General features: G+C 56.2%; 1 protein-coding gene across 9 annotated transcripts in view; it reads right to left on the bottom strand.

Moving 5' to 3' along the window:
- MPRIP (myosin phosphatase Rho interacting protein) overlaps window positions 1-18450 on the bottom strand; it is a 574668-nt gene that overhangs the window by 443859 nt on the left and 112359 nt on the right. For 7 of the 9 annotated variants that reach the window (XM_081805592.1, XM_081805587.1, XM_081805591.1 and 4 more), the window contains 5 exons: window positions 17272-17361; window positions 13381-13490; window positions 9722-10286; window positions 7846-7962; window positions 1404-5285 (listed from right to left, as the gene is read on the bottom strand). In XM_081805592.1, the coding sequence (XP_081661718.1) occupies window positions 1404-5285; window positions 7846-7962; window positions 9722-10286; window positions 13381-13490; window positions 17272-17361 (4764 nt within the window). The remainder of the gene's footprint in view (window positions 1-1403; window positions 5286-7845; window positions 7963-9721; window positions 10287-13380; window positions 13491-17271; window positions 17362-18450) is intronic. The other 2 variants (XM_081805595.1, XM_081805594.1) reach the window with 1 other exon arrangement.

Genomic DNA, 18450 nt, shown 5'->3' with positions numbered 1-18450 from the left:
AGGGACCGGTGTTTATGTCAACTGCTCTTATAGGTGGACCTGGCCCAACTGAATGCTGTGCTCACATGCACAGACCACCACGGGGACATCATTTGTGCACTTTTGGAAAATAGCCCTCGAAGCTTTCTCATGATTCCTAACAATTTTCCAAAGGTTCTGACTGACTTGGAAAAGGAACAGTGAAAATGGCGTCTTGGCCGTCCGAGAGCTTGCTGACGACCACACGTGCTTGTGTTTGGTCAGAGGGCTGCGTCGTCCCCGGACGTAGAGAGTACACTGCTGCGGACTCAGCACAGCTCTCTTGCGCTGTCAGGGCCGCAGAAAACAGCCCCGTGGGCGTACTGCTGGAGAGCAGCGTTCGCGCCACGCCTGGCAGGGGCAGCCCAGCAAGCCGCCCGCAGGCCGGGAGCCAGCTCTGCGCACCGGCTGGGCGAGGCGCCATCCCAGCAGGGGCCTGACTGGGGATGGAGGGCTTTCGAGGAGCCCGGCCACTTACTGCGCGAAGCTCAGGGGCAGAATGCTGAGGAGCTTAGGTAAAGTGCTGGGCAGCCATGCTGCACGCATGCAGGCAGGCATGTCCAGCTGTAACGGGGGTGGGTGAGAACCTGGACCGGCTCACACAGCCCAAGGCCCCGAGAAGCCTGGGAATGTCACCTTTACATGACAGGACCCGGGTATTCTGCCTAATGAGGCAGAGTGCGAAACGGGGTGGGGGTGCGGGGGTCAGGTCATCTCTCATAGCCCCCAGAGAAGGAGCACTAGTGGCCGAGAGGTGTGTTCAGTAGAAGAGCCCTTCTTCCACAGAGTGCCTATTAAATGCCAGGTCCCCACAGGGAGTTGGACAGGAGAGACCCTCGACACTGTCTTGTAAATATCCCCATCTTTTGGGAACCCCAAATCTGCTCTCTTAGGGCAATCAGGAGATAGCCCTCTAAGGGAGCCTCTGGCCCGTCTCTCCGGGGTTCTTCTCCTCAGGTTTACATCTGTACTTGCCTGGAGTGGGTTCTGTGGGGATGGAAGAGAGGGCGAGGCTGGGATGGGGACAGCAAAGGCTTCCCCTGCTGGGCGCACCGGGAGGGACAAGGCAGAGAGGTGATGAGGGGGACCATGCTCCCTCTCTCACGGTGCTCCTGTTCTCCTTCTGCCAGTCCTCCCTGGGGGTCGGGTGGATGTTGAACAGGAGGCTAGACCCTCGCCCAGGCCCTACTCTGAGACCACACCAGGCCCGCGAGGATTCAGGGGAGGGACAGAGTATCAACCTCACTCTGCTTGTACAGTAACTCAGAGCCAAGAACCGTGTCTCAGCTCCACCCGAGAGCCCTGCGTACCAGACGCTGCCCCCCCCACCAGCAGAGGAACGCCTGCCCCTCCACTGCCTTGAAAATTAAATGATGCTTCGGAACCTTAAGGTTCTCAAAGTCTTTCTGGTACTTCTCCCGCAGAGTGGCCGCGTTGCCCTCCAGGTCCTTGTGCTCCAGCTCCTCCCGCATGATGTCCATCTGGGCCTCCAGCTCCTGGATGCGCTCTCTCAGCCCTGTCATGGAGTCGGCCTCTCCCTTGGCAGCCTGCAGGGCATCCCGGGGCTGGCTGGCGGGCCAGCTGGAGGAGGTGGACTGGTGGGGGCTGCCCGGGGGGCCGGGAGCTGGCAGGGCTTCGTGGAGCTGCCGCTGGTAGTGGTGCAGGGCCTCCTGCAGGCACTGCAAGCTCTGTGAGTAGTGCTCCTGCAAGGTCCTCAGCTCCTCCTCGTGGATAGTCTGCAGCTCTTTGATCTTGAGCTGGAACTTGTCCTCCAGGCTCTGCATCTGCTCTACGTGGTGCCGCTCCATGTCCTGCCGGTCTCTGACCGAGGCATCCAGCTGGCTCAGGACCCTGCTGTGCTCGGCCTGCAGCGAGTCCCCTGCTCTGTTCAACTGCTCCACCACACACCTGATCTCTTCCTCGTACCTCCCTTGCAGGGTGAACATGTTCTCACTGTGCTCGCTCTCCACTTCTTCCAGACACCTCTGCTGATGGTCCAGCTGGGTGACCTTGGCCTTGAGCTCGGTGTTTTCCCTCTCGACGATGGCAATCACTTCCAGGTACTCGCTCTTTTGCTTCCGGAGAAGCTGCTCGTACTCGTCCCTCAGGGCCCCAACGGCTCGCTCGTGCTCCTGACAGGAGGCTCCCCTGCCCTGCCAGGACTCCTGGTAGCACCGGAGCTCCTTTTCGTACTCCAGCCGGATTTTGCAGGCTGCGTAACACACCTGAGCCTGAATAATTGCATCCTGAACTAATAACGAAGAATACTGACCGAGGCCTCCCAGGGAAGTGTCATAGGAGAGGCTCTGGGATGCCTGGAGAAGCTTCTGACAATCTCTCACTGACTCCACAGGGGGAAGCGAGGTTAAAGCGGCAGATATCTCCCCTAAGAGGCTGGCCTTATCTTTAAGCTGCAGGGCGAGTTCTTCCTGAATAGCGACAAGGGCCCCAGAGCTCTGGTCGGACACGGACACGGAGAAGGGCTCCCGGGAGCCAGATGCTTCCTGATGACTCAGCACTTCTCCTAACAGGCTCAGGTCCCAGGATGCCTGCATGCCGCCGTCTTCAACATCTGCGGGAAGCCTGAGGGCTTCTGAGACCTGCTGCATCACTCTCTCGAAGTCGGGGGTTCGGTAGGCTCCCAGGATGTCCCCCAGCACACGCTTGTGCTGCCGCAGGGCCAGCTGGGTCCCCCGGAGGGTCTCCTGGATGCTCTGCAGCCTTTGGTGGAAGGACTCCCTCGCCGACTGCAGCGCGAAGCTGAGCTCTGCCCTGACCCACGTGGCGTCTGCCAGGGCAGGAACCAAGGCCGCGGGGACACTCTGCTGCCCGCCTCCCGATGTGCCGGCTGCCTCTCCGCCCAGCGTTCCCAGGTGCTTACTCAGGGACTCAACCTGGCTCCAGAATTCGCCATCCACCAGCACCTTCTTAGCCCAGGTGTCTGCTGGGTCCCCGGGGCAGAGAGCAGCACTTTCAGATTCCAGGGGCAACTTTCCCGACTGAGAAATCTCGTGCAGAACGCGCGAGATATCGGATGTTGTGTTTTTTAGAGAGTCTGCTATCTGGTTTATCAGTGAGGCTTCCAGAGCTATTTGATCGGAGAGGAGTTTCAGCTGCTCCTGCTCGGTCAGTTCGGGCCGGTGCAGCGGCCGCAAGCTTGCCTTCCCAAGCTCCACGAGACATGCTTCCTCTGGCTGAGGCCGGGCTGCGCCGTCTGCGGGAGCGGGCCAGTGGCGCAGGGCCTGAACAGTGCTGGCTAGAGCGCCCTCCATGCTGGCCAGGGGGCCCGCGCCTGCGCCCTGCGCTTCCTCCGGGCCGGCCACTTGCAGAGAGCACAGCTGCTCTCGGCAGCTTTCCAAGCAAGCCAGAGCCTGACTGTTTTTCACCTGGAAGTCGCCGAGCTCCCCGACGTGCTTTTCGGTGATCTTCGCCCTCCCTTGTCTCTCCTGCTCCAGCTGGGAGGCGAGCGCTCCGACCTGAAGCAGGCTGGCGCGGAGCTGCTCGCGGAGCCGCGCCTCGGTGCCGGCCCACTGCTGGTGCAGCGCTAGCAGGGCCTCCTGGCTCTGGCCCTGCTGGCTCTCCAGCTTCACCGTCACGTCTTTGAGCTTCTCCTCCGTGATGTAGAGCTTCGTCTCCAGGGAGTGGATTATGGAGAGATAGGTGTCGGAGTCGCTGGTCGCAGGGAGAGAGCTGGGGGTGGCCTCTGACGACATGCTCTCCTCCGAGGGCGACCGGTCCTGGCTGGTGTCGGAGGATGTGCTGCTGGTCCAGGTCTTCTCGCACCCATCGGGGTGCGAGTATTTTTGGCACTGAATCGTGGAGAACCGGATTCTTTGCCTTTTGACACCAGGGACTCCCTGGTCCGGTTTGGCCGTGCTCTGAAGGTGCCCCTCCCTGTCCGGCACGTCCGACCTCAGAGAGCCCACACTCTCTTCTCTCTTGGGGCTGCTGTCGCCTTGCGCTTCCCCCAGGGCCGCCCCCGGGACCTCATCCTCGAGCCTGGGATGTGGGAAGGCCGGGGGTGTGCCGGCAGCTTGGAGCTGCGGGCCCAACGGCACGCTGCCGTCCTCCGCCTCTTCTGGGCCGCTCCGTGGCTCCTCCTCCGCGTCCTCTGAAGACTCCTTTACAAATTTCCTTAAAATCTCTTCCTTTGCCTGGAGCTTCATTTCTGTTTCCTCTAAGCTGCTCCCCAAGGCAACCATTTTAACCAAAGCCTCATTGAGGTCTTGATCTTTCTTCTCCAGAACTTTCTCGTGCATCTCCTTGATGTGCTTCAGCTCTTCCTCCTTTTCCTTCAGCAGCGTGTGCATGCTCTGGAGCTGGCCGGCCACCCTCCTGTAGGAGTGCTCCAGGCTCTGGTAGTCGGCCTCCCTTCCCCTCAGCTTCTCCTGAAGCTCAGCAACGTCCCCGTCAGACAGGGCGACACGATCCATCAGCTCCTGGAACCGCTGCCTGATCAGGTCCCGCTCGTCTCTGAGGCTCTGGACGTGCTCAGCCAGCTTCTGGATGCTGGCCTCCTTCATCTCCAGCTGCTCCTCCAGCTGGTGTACTACTTCGCTGCCCTCGAACTTGGCGCTCAACTTCTCCTTCTGGAGGACCTCCATCTGCTGCTCGTGGTCCTGGAGCTGGTCCTCATAGGCGCTGGCCTTGTCCTCCACCTCCTTCAGGTTCTGCAGCAGCACCTGCTTCTCCTTCTCGCAGCTCTCCAGCAGCAGCTCGTAGTTCCTCTGCAGCTTCTCCTCCATCAGCCTCTGGGCCTGCTCGCTGGCGCCGAGCTGCTGGCTGAGGTCGGCAATGCGCTCCTGCAGCCTCTGTACCTCCTTCTGCCGGTCCCTCTGTAGCGCCTGCTGCATCTCCAGGTCCCGCAGCTCCTGCGTCTTCTCCAGCAGCAGGGCCTCGGCGCTCTTGAGCTTCTGCTCGCTGGCCTGCAGCTGACCGCTCAGCGCGGCCTCGCTGTGCTGCCACTCCTCCAGCTGCTCACGGACCTTGTCCTTCTCCAGCTTCAGGTCACCCTTGAGCTTGGCCAGCGCTTGCTCCTTGATGGCGAGCTCGGCAGCGGCATTGCTGAGCCTCGCCTGGAGGCTCCGGATCTCGGCCTCATGGTGCCGGATCGCGTCCTTGGCCTCCCCGTAGCTGCGCTTCAGGGACTGGATCTGCTGCGTGACCAGCTCCTGGCGCTGGCACTGGGCCTCCAGCTCGCTTTGCAGATCCTGGTTGACTCTATGGAGCCTCTGCCAGGCACCGGATGGGGAAGTGGCCACTTCAGTCTTAAAGAAACCGATTAAATACTGGTTAGTACCACTCGGGCCTCCCAGTTCTGAGTGTCACACCTCTGGCCAGGGTCAACCACAGGAAAGCTCCTTGGTGGGTTTGCCTTTTATCCTTGGCATAATTTTTTTTTTTTTCAATTAAAAAACAAATCCAACAAATCATCTTAACTTTTTTTGGCAAGTAGCTGCTTCTAGGTAAAGAGAACACATGGACAGTAACATCAAACAGCTCTAACCAAGCAGCTTCTATAAGAACTAAACCAAACAGAACTGAATAATGGAGCACACTGATGAGTGAACGAAGACTGAAGGACAGGAGAATGCTGGGAAGGAGGACAGGGGGAGGAGCAGAGCTTCCGGGATCTGTTTGTTTGTTTTGCAAAACAAAAGGCAGATGGCTCTAGGCAACAAACCCTAACAAAGCCGGGACGCAGGGGGGTGCGGGTGGTGGTGGCACTTCCTTCTAGGACGGGGAGAGAAGGAAGGGAGGCAACTGCTCGGGATGCCAGTGAGGTGACATCTGACACATTTTCCTTTGGGAAGTGGAGCCCGTCCTCTACAGTAACAGGAAGAACTAATCTCTACCTGCAAGAAGACAAAACGAGGGGAAACGGAAACCATGGAGTAAAACATGATAATCAACAAAACAAACAAACCTTCATGGAATTCAAAATAAGAGAGTGAAGCGTGCAAGAAACAAAACACAAATGAAACAAAACTCCCCAAACTGAAAGGCATGCAGAATAGACAGAACTAATTAATGCAAGGGCAAAAACAACATGAACAAGAGTGAGAAGAGCCCAGCCTAAGAATTTGGCCTGCCGGTGGCTTGCTTTAGGTCTGGTCTGCTGTCAGGGAAGCCACAGATGTGACACTCAGTTATGTTAAAGTTACACTCCACGCTCGACTTCCAAACCATGCAAGAAGCTCCTCCCAGCACCACTGGTGCAGTGCCCACCCTGAATGGCTCTCCTCCTGACCCTGAACCCCAAAGGCCCCTCGCTCATTCGGAATGACTTGGTTATAAGCATTTTCAAAGCACAAAGGGAGGTTAAAAGCCACCCGTTGTTAGAACTAGAGGAAAGGTTTCAAGACACCAGCTCTGCCCAGCGCTGCCAGGGGCTTTGGTGCAGGCTCGTGCAATCATCTAGGTTAGACAGAGGCAGGTTCTTAGGTTAGCAATGTGCAAAATCTGCTGCTAGGATCTTTACCACCTGATGTGAAGTGAATTCGTGCAGGTTTAAAAATCTCCCCAAACCTGGAAAGTCTGCACAAAACGACCCAGGAAGCACATATAGGAAAGAGGAATGCCCACCATGGCCATTCCTTGGCTGAAGGGGCTGGGGAGGACCAGGGCACAGGAGGCGCCCAGGGCCACGGTTAAAGCTGGGGGAGAAAGAGAAGGCAGAGGGAACACGCAACAAAAAAACGACATGGAGATATGAGGGAAGGTAAACTCTGCCCACAGGCTCATGTGCTGCCTGGGATGACTTGGCCCAAGGTGGCCAGGGTGCTGTGGTCTGGAAATGTTGACACAGACGCTTATCACAGAGACCCTGGGTCACTGAGAGCTGGAAAGGTCCTCGGGGTCCAGTTCTAAGTCTACACAGGCAAGGAGGCTGAGGTTGCAGGGCATGGCACCAGCTTCTACTGGTCAGTGGCAGGACCCTGACTGGAGTGCTGTATCCTCAGCCTTGGCCAGGAGCTCACGTTCCCCATTCCATCAACCCATTCTGCATTTCCCCAGCACTGCTCCGTCCAACAGCTCTCCCCACCGGCATATCAGCATGATGGGGGCAGGAGTGTGTTGTTTGGTATCCCAGAAGTCAGATGGGGCCCGGAATGCTACAGGACAATGGGCTCCCCCTGGCGAGACACCAGGGCGGCGCCCATTGCCTGCTGGCTGGCATGTGGGCGCAGAGCTCCCTGGTGGAGGGCATGGGTTTGGGTCTCAGCTCAGGACTCAAGCTGCTGGGAGAGTGGGCTGAGGGCCGGGCGGCCACACTTTGCCCGGGCACTTCAGCCTAGGCAGAAAAGAAGAAGAAGGGCCACTAGGCCAGCGCTAATGGCCCCAGTTGCCCTGCAGGTGTGGTACACACAAGGTCACGGATGCGGAACCAGTCTAGCTCTGCTGCTACTGTGGTGGTAAGGAGGCACCTGGCTGCTGTTACTCAGTTTCTCCAGTTGGTGAAACGGACCGAAAAACTGTGAGAAAGCCCGGAGAAACCACAGGCACACATGTGACATTTATAATAAATATATACCGTGTACTCTGAGAGCCAAGAGGAAAGACGATCAGGATGATTTGATTACAAAGCAAACAAAGAAAAACCCTCAGAGACCGAGGTTTCAGGCAGATTCTGCACACCGTCCCACAAGGGCGAAGCTACAGAGGACCCACGAGCCTGCGAGCCCTGGTGCTGTGGCGAGGAGCCGGGGCGGGGGGGCGGCACTTGGGACAGGCTGCCGCCGCTCAGCCAGGTTTTGCACATTCCTAGCCTGGGTCCTCACGCTGAAGCCCCAAGCAAAAGGGGCTGCGGCAGCCCCTCAGCCCTACCTGGAGCACGTAGCCCTCCCGGGCGCTCTGTTCCCGGCCCAGAGCCACCCTCAGCTGGTCCTGCAGGAGCCGGTTCTGCTCCAGAAGGTCCGAGGCCTCCTTCTGGCTCTGCTCCAACTGTGGGCAAAGAGACAACACGTTGTTAAGCACAGCGACGGCGAGGACTAGAAGCCGCAGCACACACGGACTCCCGGGCTGGCCTTCCACGTGGCCACGTTTCAGTGCACGTGCTGATCTGGTCTCCCTCTGAAGCATCTGGAACTGAAGGTTCCGGCTCAAGCCGTATACGACAGCAGCGCACTTGTCACCCAGGGCACCCACGTAATTCCCACATGCCCGTAAGGATGTGATGAGCAGACCCCACCAGGAAATGGGTGCTTTGTGCCTGTGTCAGAAGAAGACTACCCTGCTGGGTCCTTCCGGTTTCCTCAGTGTGGTCAAATAGGCCAGTGCTGCCTTGGGGCAGCCCTCCCTCTAGGCCCTGCTGCAGCTTCCGCTGAAACAGCTCCTTTTGACCACTTCTATATAATGGATTCCACACAAAATTCTGTTTGCGGGAAGGGTTCCACGAGATGGGTAAAGCAAGCAAGCTACTTCACGCTCTTCTTGCTTTCAGTGGCTTTGAATGGAGTCATCCATCCATGCACCTCTTCCCTGAAGCCTCCCTCAAGTGCCTACTGGATGCTGGCTTGTGGGGGCCGCCCCGCCCCGCCGGGGGGCAGAGTGCAGCCAGGCTCTGCTGGGGGCGGCACTGAGACACCTGGCTTTCACACTCTGCTGTCTGTGACAGATTCATGGTCCAACGTGTGACCTGCAGGCCAGCAGGCCCGTTGTCACAGTTTAGAGCGATGTTGAGTTTGAACTTTTATTGCATCTTGCCTTCATTATCATATTAATGCGTGTAGAAATGGGAAAAAATTAAGAGTGCTGGTGCTAATGATAAATGTCAGCCTCATAAATTTAACAGGAAAAAGATAAGTGAGGGTAGGCCAATGTGGCCATTCTTCGGCTTTCGTTAGCTACTTCTGTAAAGAACTCACTTGGGACGTACTGCTGAGTGTTCCTAAAAGGCCAGTGCGATGCTATACCCCCTCGTCCAGGAAACTCACTTTTCAGATTGACAAATCCACTACCAAGTTTCCCCGATTTGATTTCTGGATATGTTACAAATGCAGGGCCTGGCCCACTTATCTCTGCATCCCCACAGGGGCCCACTCTGGTGCTCAATGCATTATGCAGGTTGGTGGCATGACCGCAATCGTCTGCCCAGCCTGCCAGGCTCATACCCCCCAACCCCCAAAAGGGCCTCTGTTTCACATCTCAAATATTCCTCAACATCCAGGATCCAGCCTCTGCCTACTGCTGCCTGACCCGCACCCCCCTCAGATCCCATCGATGGTTACTGGGTTGCTGCAAAAGCTTCGGGGCTCGTGTCTGCCTCCAAGCTTTGGCCCCTTTGACCCAGGGCCACTGCATACGGAAAACTAACTCTGCTCATGCCCCTCTCCTGCCTCAAATCTCTAGTTCATGCCTGTAACAGGGTAGGACAAAGTCCCCACCTGGGTCCTGCATCCCGTTGGCCTAGTCTCTGGCCACCCCCGGCTCTATATGGCAGTGTCCCCACCGCATGGCAAACACCTTTTCCTTCTGGAAAGGCCTGGCGCCCCCTCCCTGCCACCCTCCATGACGTGGCACCCTCCCATACCTCTTGTGCCTGCACTGTACTCTAAGAACCTGTCTGTGTGTCTGTCTCCTTGAGTGGTCTGGGCCACATGTCCCTCAGTATTATGTGGCTGACCCACTCAGGCCACCACCAGGTACAGTGGGTGCTGGGGAAGGCTGCTGCACAGAACCCCGCCACCTGTCTGCCCATTACCTCCTTCTCCAGCAGAGTGGTCAGCTCGTGAGCGGAGAGGCGGTCACTTCCATCCTCGGAGGAGGACAGGTGCAGGGGGGCAATGGGCACTTGCTTTTCTTCCCGGAGAGGAGTGGTCTCCACCTGATGCCACCGCTGCTCGATCTCCACGTGGACGTTCTGTGTCTTGAGGTCGGCAGTCACAGGCAGCCCTGGGCTGCGGTCAACCTCCATCCGCAGGGCCGTGTCGTCAGCGGCCGGCCCATCCGTGGCATCGAGCATCCCAAAGCGCTTACGGCGCTCTTCCCGCCGCCGCGCACGCTCCCGCTCCAGCTCGCCGGCCTCAGCCTCGGGGTGGGCGTCAGAAGCCCCCGTGGCGCGGGCCCTCTCCTGAGCCAGGGCCTGCTGAATGGGGCGGAACTCAGCCCAGTCAAACGTCTTAGAACGGCCCTCCCGCCTCCGCTCCCGAGCCCGGCTCCTCTTCTGCTCGGGGTCTGGCTCTCCACGCTCCGCCTCTGGCTTCTCACTTGGCCTCGGGCAGGTCTCAAAGGAGGAGCTGCTCCGGTTCTTTTCCTCTGGCAGTGAGCTGGGGGCAAGGGGCAGAGAGCCTGTGAGGTGTGGCTCCTGGTGACAGCCACCTGCCCTGGAGGGTGCCCAGCTCCACCACTTTCTCTTTCTATGCGGCTACGGTTCCCACAGGAGAGGGAAGGAAAGGACACTTTGCCTTTACCTGTGTCCCTTCCATAGGGGAACCTAAACCGGTGCTGAGTGGGGACAAGAAAGGAAGAGCCACAGATGGCTCAGAGTTTCTAGTCTCGGACCTCAGAGGAACCCGAAAGAGATGCTGTCGGAGAGTGTCACGACGCAGTCTCCATCAGGCTGCACTGGGCCTGGCCACCATCTAAACGAGATCGTGAGGGAGGCCAACCCTGTGGAGCGCGTGCACCGGGCAGTGCTGACAGAATGGATGACACCAACCACTTCTCCCCAAAGGCTCGAGGCTTTTTTAACAAGTGGTAAATAACCCAGTCAGGTCTGCATTTTAAGAAAACCACCCTGGCGGCTGGTGTGACAGATGGATCACAGCATGGAAGGCCTGAGACCACCGTGCCCTGGTGAGAGAGATGGCCCAGGTGGCACCTGGGTGCCTGCACCACGTAGTGGCCCACCCCGTGCAGGTGAGCAGGGAGCGGATTCAAGGGCACCTCTCCTTGCCCAGTAAGGAGTCCATGCCTTTGTCCAATTTGCCCCAAAGCAAAGATTCCTAAAGAGGATGCCCCCTGAACAGCGGTGAGGCGGGAGCATCAGTTGTGGTGGTTTGAGGCTCCGGCTGGAGCAGAGTGGCCTCTGGTCCTGCCCAAGCCGGCAGAACAGAGTTGGAAGCCACCCAGGGTGTCGAGGGCCAGCGAGGGTGGTGCTGTGGGGTGGTGGGCTGGGGGCACCTGTCTTTAATTTTCTTTTTTTTTTTTAAATAGGCTCCATGCCTAGGGCGGAGCCCAACGCGGGGCTTGCACTCATGACCTTGAAATTAAGACCTGAGCTGAAATCAAGAGCCGGACGCTTAACCGGCTGAGCCACCCAGGAGCCCCAGGGAGCGTCAGTCTTTAAATGGGAGTCAAAGAGAAGGGAGCCTGGGAAAGAGGCACCCAAGGGAACGAAAACATGGTCATCATCATGCTCTGGGCCATCTGTCTCAAGTGCTTCAGGGTGGTGGGACCCACAAGCTGCCAATTTAAGACCACATGCACACCTGAATAAAAGTTCTCCAGAAGAGATCTTCCAATGCCACCGAACTGAGAGCTGACCCCGGCTTCCAACCGTGTAGGGCATTACGACCACATGGACAGCTGGGGGCAGCAGCCCCGGCTCCATGACAGGGAGTCCCTCCAGCCCCAGGCAGGAAGCCCCTGCAACTCCCCACCACTGACGCAGGGAGACTACGATACATCGCTCAAACCTGCCCTCTGACCTTTGTATTTGACTTGGCCCTGTAAGCACTAAAAAAGTCCAAATTTTCCTCACACTCTAAAAGCCCACATAAAACCAGCAGAAAGGCTGAAGACAAACTGGGGGAGAGTGAGGAGCCCCTAAGTTTCAGATACACTAATTCTGAAGTAAATTCTAGTCAGGAAGACAGTCACTAAGCCAACCGTCTGACACAAATGAAAGACCTGGTCCTGGTGGGCCTGCAGTCCCCGCACGGACCCAACGTCTGAGTGTGGCAGGGAACCGTGAAGCTCACCTTGGGACATATGTGCACGTGCATATGCTCAAGTGTGTCCTCCACCCCTGTTCTGAGGCCAACGCCACATGCCGGCCCCGCGACATCCCAAGCTGACTTCCTCCAGCCGGGCCCCTCAATCCCTGCAAAGGGCCAGGCCCTCGTGGAGCAGCTGGGGCCAGCCAGGACACAGCAGGCAGGGGAGGGCTGGCGGCCAGGACAGGACCTCAGGTCCCCTCATGTCCACCACCCAAGCCACTGTGGCAGCAGCCCTGCCAGAGAACCCCGAGCTGCCTTTCTTGCTTTGCTAGGGAGGCATCCTCAAGGTTGGCCTTACAAAGCTTTGGTCTCTGCTCCTGGCTGGTCTCTGCTCCAGGGGCCCAAGGACAGCCACTGAGGCTGCCCATGAGGACGAGAGCGCTCCATTCATCTCCGCGGGCGGGACGCACTCCACTAACAGATAAGCTCTGCTAACAGGACACTTGAGAACTTGTCCTGGCCACCAACGCCTGGTCTTACTGACAGGAACAACAACCACATATTCTGTTCACTTAATAAATGAAGGAATGAACAACAATGTCAATACACACAGGACAGAAGATTCTGTTCCTATCTTCTTGCTCAAACAGGTGCAGTGTCACTAGGAAGCAGGCAAGCCCTTGACAAAGTTCTGGCGTGGCCGCAGCCGCCCCAGGCCACTGAGGGGCATACAGTGGGCCCTGGGACGCCACCCCAGGTGTGACCAACAACACAAGAAAGACACTTGAAGAATCATGCAAAGTACATGACCTGTAAAGTGTAAACGGGAGGTTCTCAGAACAGGTGAAGGCTCTGAAGCCTTCAGTTAAGGACGTCAGAGTTCTGGGCATTGTGGAACCAGCCCCACGCACCAGAATCTTCTCTTTCTCTTGAACTGAAAATAGCGGGTTTCTAACCTTCAGGGCAGGAGGAGGAAGGCATGTGGCACATCATGAGGTGTACAAACCACAGAGACCCAACGTGAGGGGAGAACAAGATTTCCAACCCAGTTCTAGCACCGAGTCTCAAAGAAGTTTTTCCTGGTTGCACAGAAATCCAACAGACGGAGGCGTGGGGCAAAATGACCAAGAAAAAGACACATCCTGACGGCCTGTGAAGGCGGCATCCAGGGCTGCCCTTACCCCGCCGCCAGCAAGGCCCAGCACCTGGGCTGGAGGGGCTTCTCCCACTAAGTTCAGTCCCGACAGGGGCACAAACGCTCCTTGCACACACGGCTCCACTGGCCAGGCTTAAAGGAGGAAAAGGTCACCTGAGGCAGAAAAACCAGGATGCCAGAGGGAGACTGAGCGCGGCCAGCTGGCGATGGGACAAAGGAGGGAAGGAAGAGGGCTGTGCTGGAAGAGAAGAACCACAGACCATGAAGGAGCGAGGTGGTGGCTGGCAGGGAAGGTGGCTCCCACAGGCACACCGGCTGTCTTACCTCGTCACGTCTGGAGCAGAGCTTGGGTGGACGTGTTTCATGATGGTCTGGATCCAATTCCGCCGGATTCCAGATGTCATAGCAGAAAGAGTGAATTCGCCCTCCTTCGTCTACACAAAAGACAAGCTGTCATCAGGGACTGTCCCCTCCCTGCTCCCAAAGGACATCCTGTAGGGAGAACAGCAGCCAGGTAGGGGGCTGTCCCAGGAGCATTGTGTGTGCCCTCCTCGAAGAAAAGTTGGAGAGCAAAGGAAATAGCAAATCTGCTTTTGTGGCTGACTCAGCCATCCTCCTCTCTGTTTCCTGTGTGCCTACAACGTCCCTGGTCCCCGGATGGCTCGCCCTGCTCCCTCAGGGGCTCACAGACTAGGGGGAAGGAGAGAGCACGACCCGAGAACAAAGCCAGTGTGTGGGGAGCAGTGGGAAGGGGCCCCCAGGCCGGGGACAGCACCGTCCCAGGCCCAGCAGCATGCAGGCAGGCACATCAGGTGCACAGGGTGATGGTTAGGAGAGTGGCAGGCACGGGACTTGGCAGGCAGGCTTGGCCCTATGGGAGCCGCATGTGTCGGGCTGAGAAGAGGCAGGGAGACCTGCTGGGCTGCCGCCAGGGCAGTCATAGTTAGATTTAGCATGGTGACAGAGAAGAGGGAGGTTCTGGGGCGGTAAAGGAGGTGGTATGCAGTCCTCACTCACAGGATATGGGAGCGGAGGGGGCTGCTTTTACACAATCCGTGGACTGCACGCCCCTGACCTTGGTGCAGACCTGGGTCAAGACAGAGGAATACGCTGGTGGTGGCTGAGGGAGAGGAGTTGCACTATGTGGGGATAGAAGGCGGAGAGGAGGGAAGGGGAGCCAGACAGGGGCTGAGAGTGGGCAGCAGGGCCAGCGAGCAGAGAGGCCTCTGGGCTGCAACCCTTGTGTCACTGAGCCACGCGGACAGGCAGCACCCAAGACAAGAGGGGCATGAAATGCAGGTGGTGGTCTCCTGGAGGCCACCTCCCTGCTCCTGCACCACGGGCTCCCATGTCACAGGAGTGAGGGTGTCAGTACCGTTCCCTAGGCTGCTCAGGCTACTGACCAATGGGCCTGTGAGACACGTCAGCTAGTCAGCTGATGGGAAGATGAAGTCACCAAGATGGTTTTGGGATGGACACTGGCACAGCCAGGGGCCAGTGTTTGAGACCACAGGCCGGCTTAGCATGCTGCAAAACGCAGCTTGGACCTGACCTCATCATCCACCTCAGGCCCCCGCCGGCACCCCCAGTCGAGACAGCCAACAGCCCATGGCCCAGCTCATCTCTCCTTCACCACTTTCCCCTCCGTGCAAGCCAAGCGCAGGGATGTTGCCTCAGGGCTCTCTGGAGCACCGGCCCCTCGTGCCCCAGGACCAGCTTCCCCGCATCCCTGGCTCCTCGGCTTCCTCCCACTCCAGTGTGGGGTTTCTGCAGTCTGACCTCAGCAATTTGGACATTCTCTCCCACGAGCTCCTCTCTCACCTGCAGACAGCTCTTTCCCAACCAGGTGCACGCTCACGGCTGCCTGTCTCATGTTCTTAGGGAGGCCTCAAACGCGGCACGGCCAGAGCTCCAGAGGCTCCCCTCCTGCGAGGCCGCCTCTGCCGCCCGCACAAGGCTCACCGCGCTGTGGGGTGCAGCCCCTCACACCTGCCTCCGCCTTCCCCTGGCCAGAGCCACAGCCCAGCTGCTCTTCCACCATGGCCCTTCCCACCACTTTCTGTGCCTCTCACCGCCTGGCCTTCTGCCTCTACCTTCCTCTCCTTTCTAAGTGCGCTGAGTGTCCTGCTGGATGGGTCTTACTAAGGCACAACTGCCTCAGTGTCTTCCAACACATTCCAGGGCTTCCCCCAACCTCAGGACGAGACTGATTCCTGACCCAGCACGCAGGGCTCCCACGGTGCTACCCTCACCTGGCTTCTGCACTCAGCTACCTTGTGGGTGCCACTAGATCTGGTGGCCAGGCAAGAACACGGCGAACTCAGCCCTCCAGCCTTGCCTCGCGAGATCCTAAAGCTCCTTCGTGGTCCAGGCTGGGCCCCTCCTGGGACCCACTCTCCCGCACTGGAAGCAATCTCCCCTGGCGTAGCACTCTGAGTCCATGGGGCTCATGGAAAAGCATCAGAACTGGAGCTAAGCTCACATTGCCCCGCCCAGGGTAAAGTGAAGAGGGGTCTGACTGACAGCTGAGATCCGCTGGGGAACACAGGTGACTCAGAAATGACCTCGTCTGTGACGGGGAGAGCAGGTGAGTTCTCAGAGAGAACTCCAATGCTGTCTGACATGCTGGCTTACCGGGCACGTCTATTCCTCCCGCAGGGACAAGGGCAGAAGAGCATCACAGCAGGGCAGCCTGGGCCACCAAGATCCACCAACTCACGCCCTGGCCCTGAGGCCAGGCCATCAGTGCAACCTCCAACCAGGCCTTGGTGTCCATGCAGTTGCCCTGCATGCAGGCAATGCCATGACCAGTAGCCTGGTGGGCTGCCACCTGGATTTCTCCTTGTAATAAACTCACCGGCCTGTGGGTCTGAACCTTGGTCTCCTCTGGGTTTGGTTAATACAAGTTAGTCCCAAGATGCCTGATCTACTCTTGAGTCCAGAAATACAACTGAGTTTCTGGACCCAAAGACCTAAAGAAAAGACCCCGTTAAAGGCAACCCAAGTGGAGTTCTGGCTCCCCGTGAGAAACCGAGTCCCAGGTGGCAGCTCTGTCCGGCTGCTCATTAGCACACGCTCCCAGGGCTCTTGTGAGGGAGGAATTAGCTTTGCCCAAAGAGAGGTCTGGCCTTTGTCCCAGCTCCTGGGAAGTAACCTGTGAATCCTTGTTATTCGGCGGGGGGGGGGGGGCCTGGCCGCTCCAGAAAGACCAGCCATGAAGTGAGAGAGTTGGGACTTTGTGACACGTGAAATCAGCCGAGCTCTGCGGAAAGGGCTAGAAACTGCATTCGACTACATGGACAATAACTCAATCTTTGGTAAAGCTCTGGCCACCAACTCGGGTGAGCTTCCTGGGCTGGAAGCTCTGGGTACCGCCACACATCACCCAAGAGGGAAGGCATCCCCGAGGACATAGAAGGTTTGCGCTTAGGGCCATCCCAGTACAATTCTCCATGTCTCTTACTCTACCTTGTTCTGATTTGTATCCTCTGCTACAAGGAAACTACAATTGTTAAGTATAGTGCTTTCCTGTGTTCTGTGAGTCACTCTGGCTAATTCTGGAGCCTGAGGGCGGTTTTGGGTACCCCTTGATCTTGCAGTTGAGGACTGTGCCCTAACCTTGAGCCTGACTGCCTCCAGGTAGCCCTTGAGCCACCAGCTTTAATGAAATGACCCAGGAGAACCATTTCATTTCTTTAATCAGATTCTTTTTTTTGGGGTGGGGGGCAATGCCTTGCTTTCCTGAATCCCTCATAAGACCGTGGGGAAAAAAGACTTGTAAGTGGATGAATAAATGTCCAAATGAAGAATAAATGAGTAAAAACCTAGTATTTAGGTTTAAAAGGCTTAACACTTCTGTTCTTATTTCCCATATCCCATGTTCTTCTCAAATGCCAGCATTTAAAAAAGAAGAAAAAGGAAAGAACCTTCAGTAACAGAAAGCTTCTAAATGGTATTAAGAAGAAAGATGCTAATGCCTAATTTTTTGTTCAGATCACAAATTGGGGTTGGGAGGAGGTGCTAGGGACAGAGGAAGCACAGGTCAAGGCACCAGTGTTGACAGCAAAGAACGTGGGCCAACCAAGCCTGTGGGAGGTCAGACTTGCCCACAAGTGTCCCCAGACCAAGACATCGGGTTCTTGGAGAAATGTTTCAGCAGGTCAAGCCCGTGTCCCCCACCCCCAAGCCTGTCTCCAAACTCCACCCCAGGCTCACATGTATCTGAAAGCCATAGTTTCTCTGGACTGGATACTCTGTGACATCGTAACACGTAGACAAGTCAATTTCCCCGTCCAAGTCAGCCGCCTACAGAGAGAAAGTAAAAGTCAACACCTAGACAAGCGAATTTCCATGTTAGCCTTATTTTTAATGGGCACATACACTGATGAGTAAGGATACTGACTATCCTATACTACCTGGAAGCATCCATGCCATGTCCCCGTGCACCCTGCCAAAGATATCCCATGCCAGTGGTTCTCAAACCTGATGTTGGGACTCTTATATTATTAAAAATTGAGGACCCCAAAGAGTTTTCACTTATGTGGCTTTTATCTATTGATGATGATATTTAGCATATTAGAAATAAACTAGAAAAAAGTAAAGATATTTGCTCCTTTAAGAACACAAATGAACCATTTTATTTTTTCATAAAAAATATTTTAAAAAGTCAGCAATGGATTTTTGCAAATCTTTCTTTAAATGCTTGGTTTCCAAGGAGAGCTGGATTCTCACATCTGTTGCTACATTCATCCTGTTCAATACATCGTTCTGAATGAAGTATGGTTGACCCTTGACCAATATGGGTTTGAATTCTGTGGGTCCAGTTATACATGGATTTTTTCTGATGTAGTACAGTACTGTAAATGTATTTCCTCTTCTTTATGATTTTCTTAATGGCCTTTTCTCTAGCTTACTTTATTCTAAGAATACAGTATATGATATACATAACATGCAAAATGTGTTAATCAACTGTTTGTGCTGTTGGTAAGGCTTGTGATCAACAGTAGGCTCTTAGTTCAGTTTTGGGCAAGTCAAAAGTTATACACAGGTTTTCAACTGCAGAAGGGGATGCACCCCTAACCCCTATGTCTGTTCAAGGGTCAACCGTATGTGAAGACTGTCCAACTTTATATAGATACAGCCTGGAAAAGAGAGACATATTTTAATAGTCATTTCTTTCTTTTTTTCCAGTTTTGTTGAGGAATAGTTGACATACATCACTGTGTAAGTTGAAGGTGTACGGCATGACAGTTTGACATACTGTGAAAAGTTGTACTTTCTTAAAGGTTAACTGCGAAGTGGAATCTGAAATCCTGTGAAAGGACTTTCAATACTATTATATTAAAATCCATGGTTTTTTGCTGTCCTCTGAATGGACCTTTACCCATGTGTGAT

This window comes from Leptonychotes weddellii, chromosome 15 (assembly GCF_054177405.1).
Source record: "Leptonychotes weddellii isolate Sample4059 chromosome 15, ASM5417740v2, whole genome shotgun sequence".
Classification (NCBI taxonomy): Eukaryota; Metazoa; Chordata; class Mammalia; order Carnivora; family Phocidae; genus Leptonychotes; species Leptonychotes weddellii.
The sequence above is the reverse complement of the archived record's forward strand: the minus strand, read 5'-3'. Positions and strand labels throughout refer to the sequence as shown.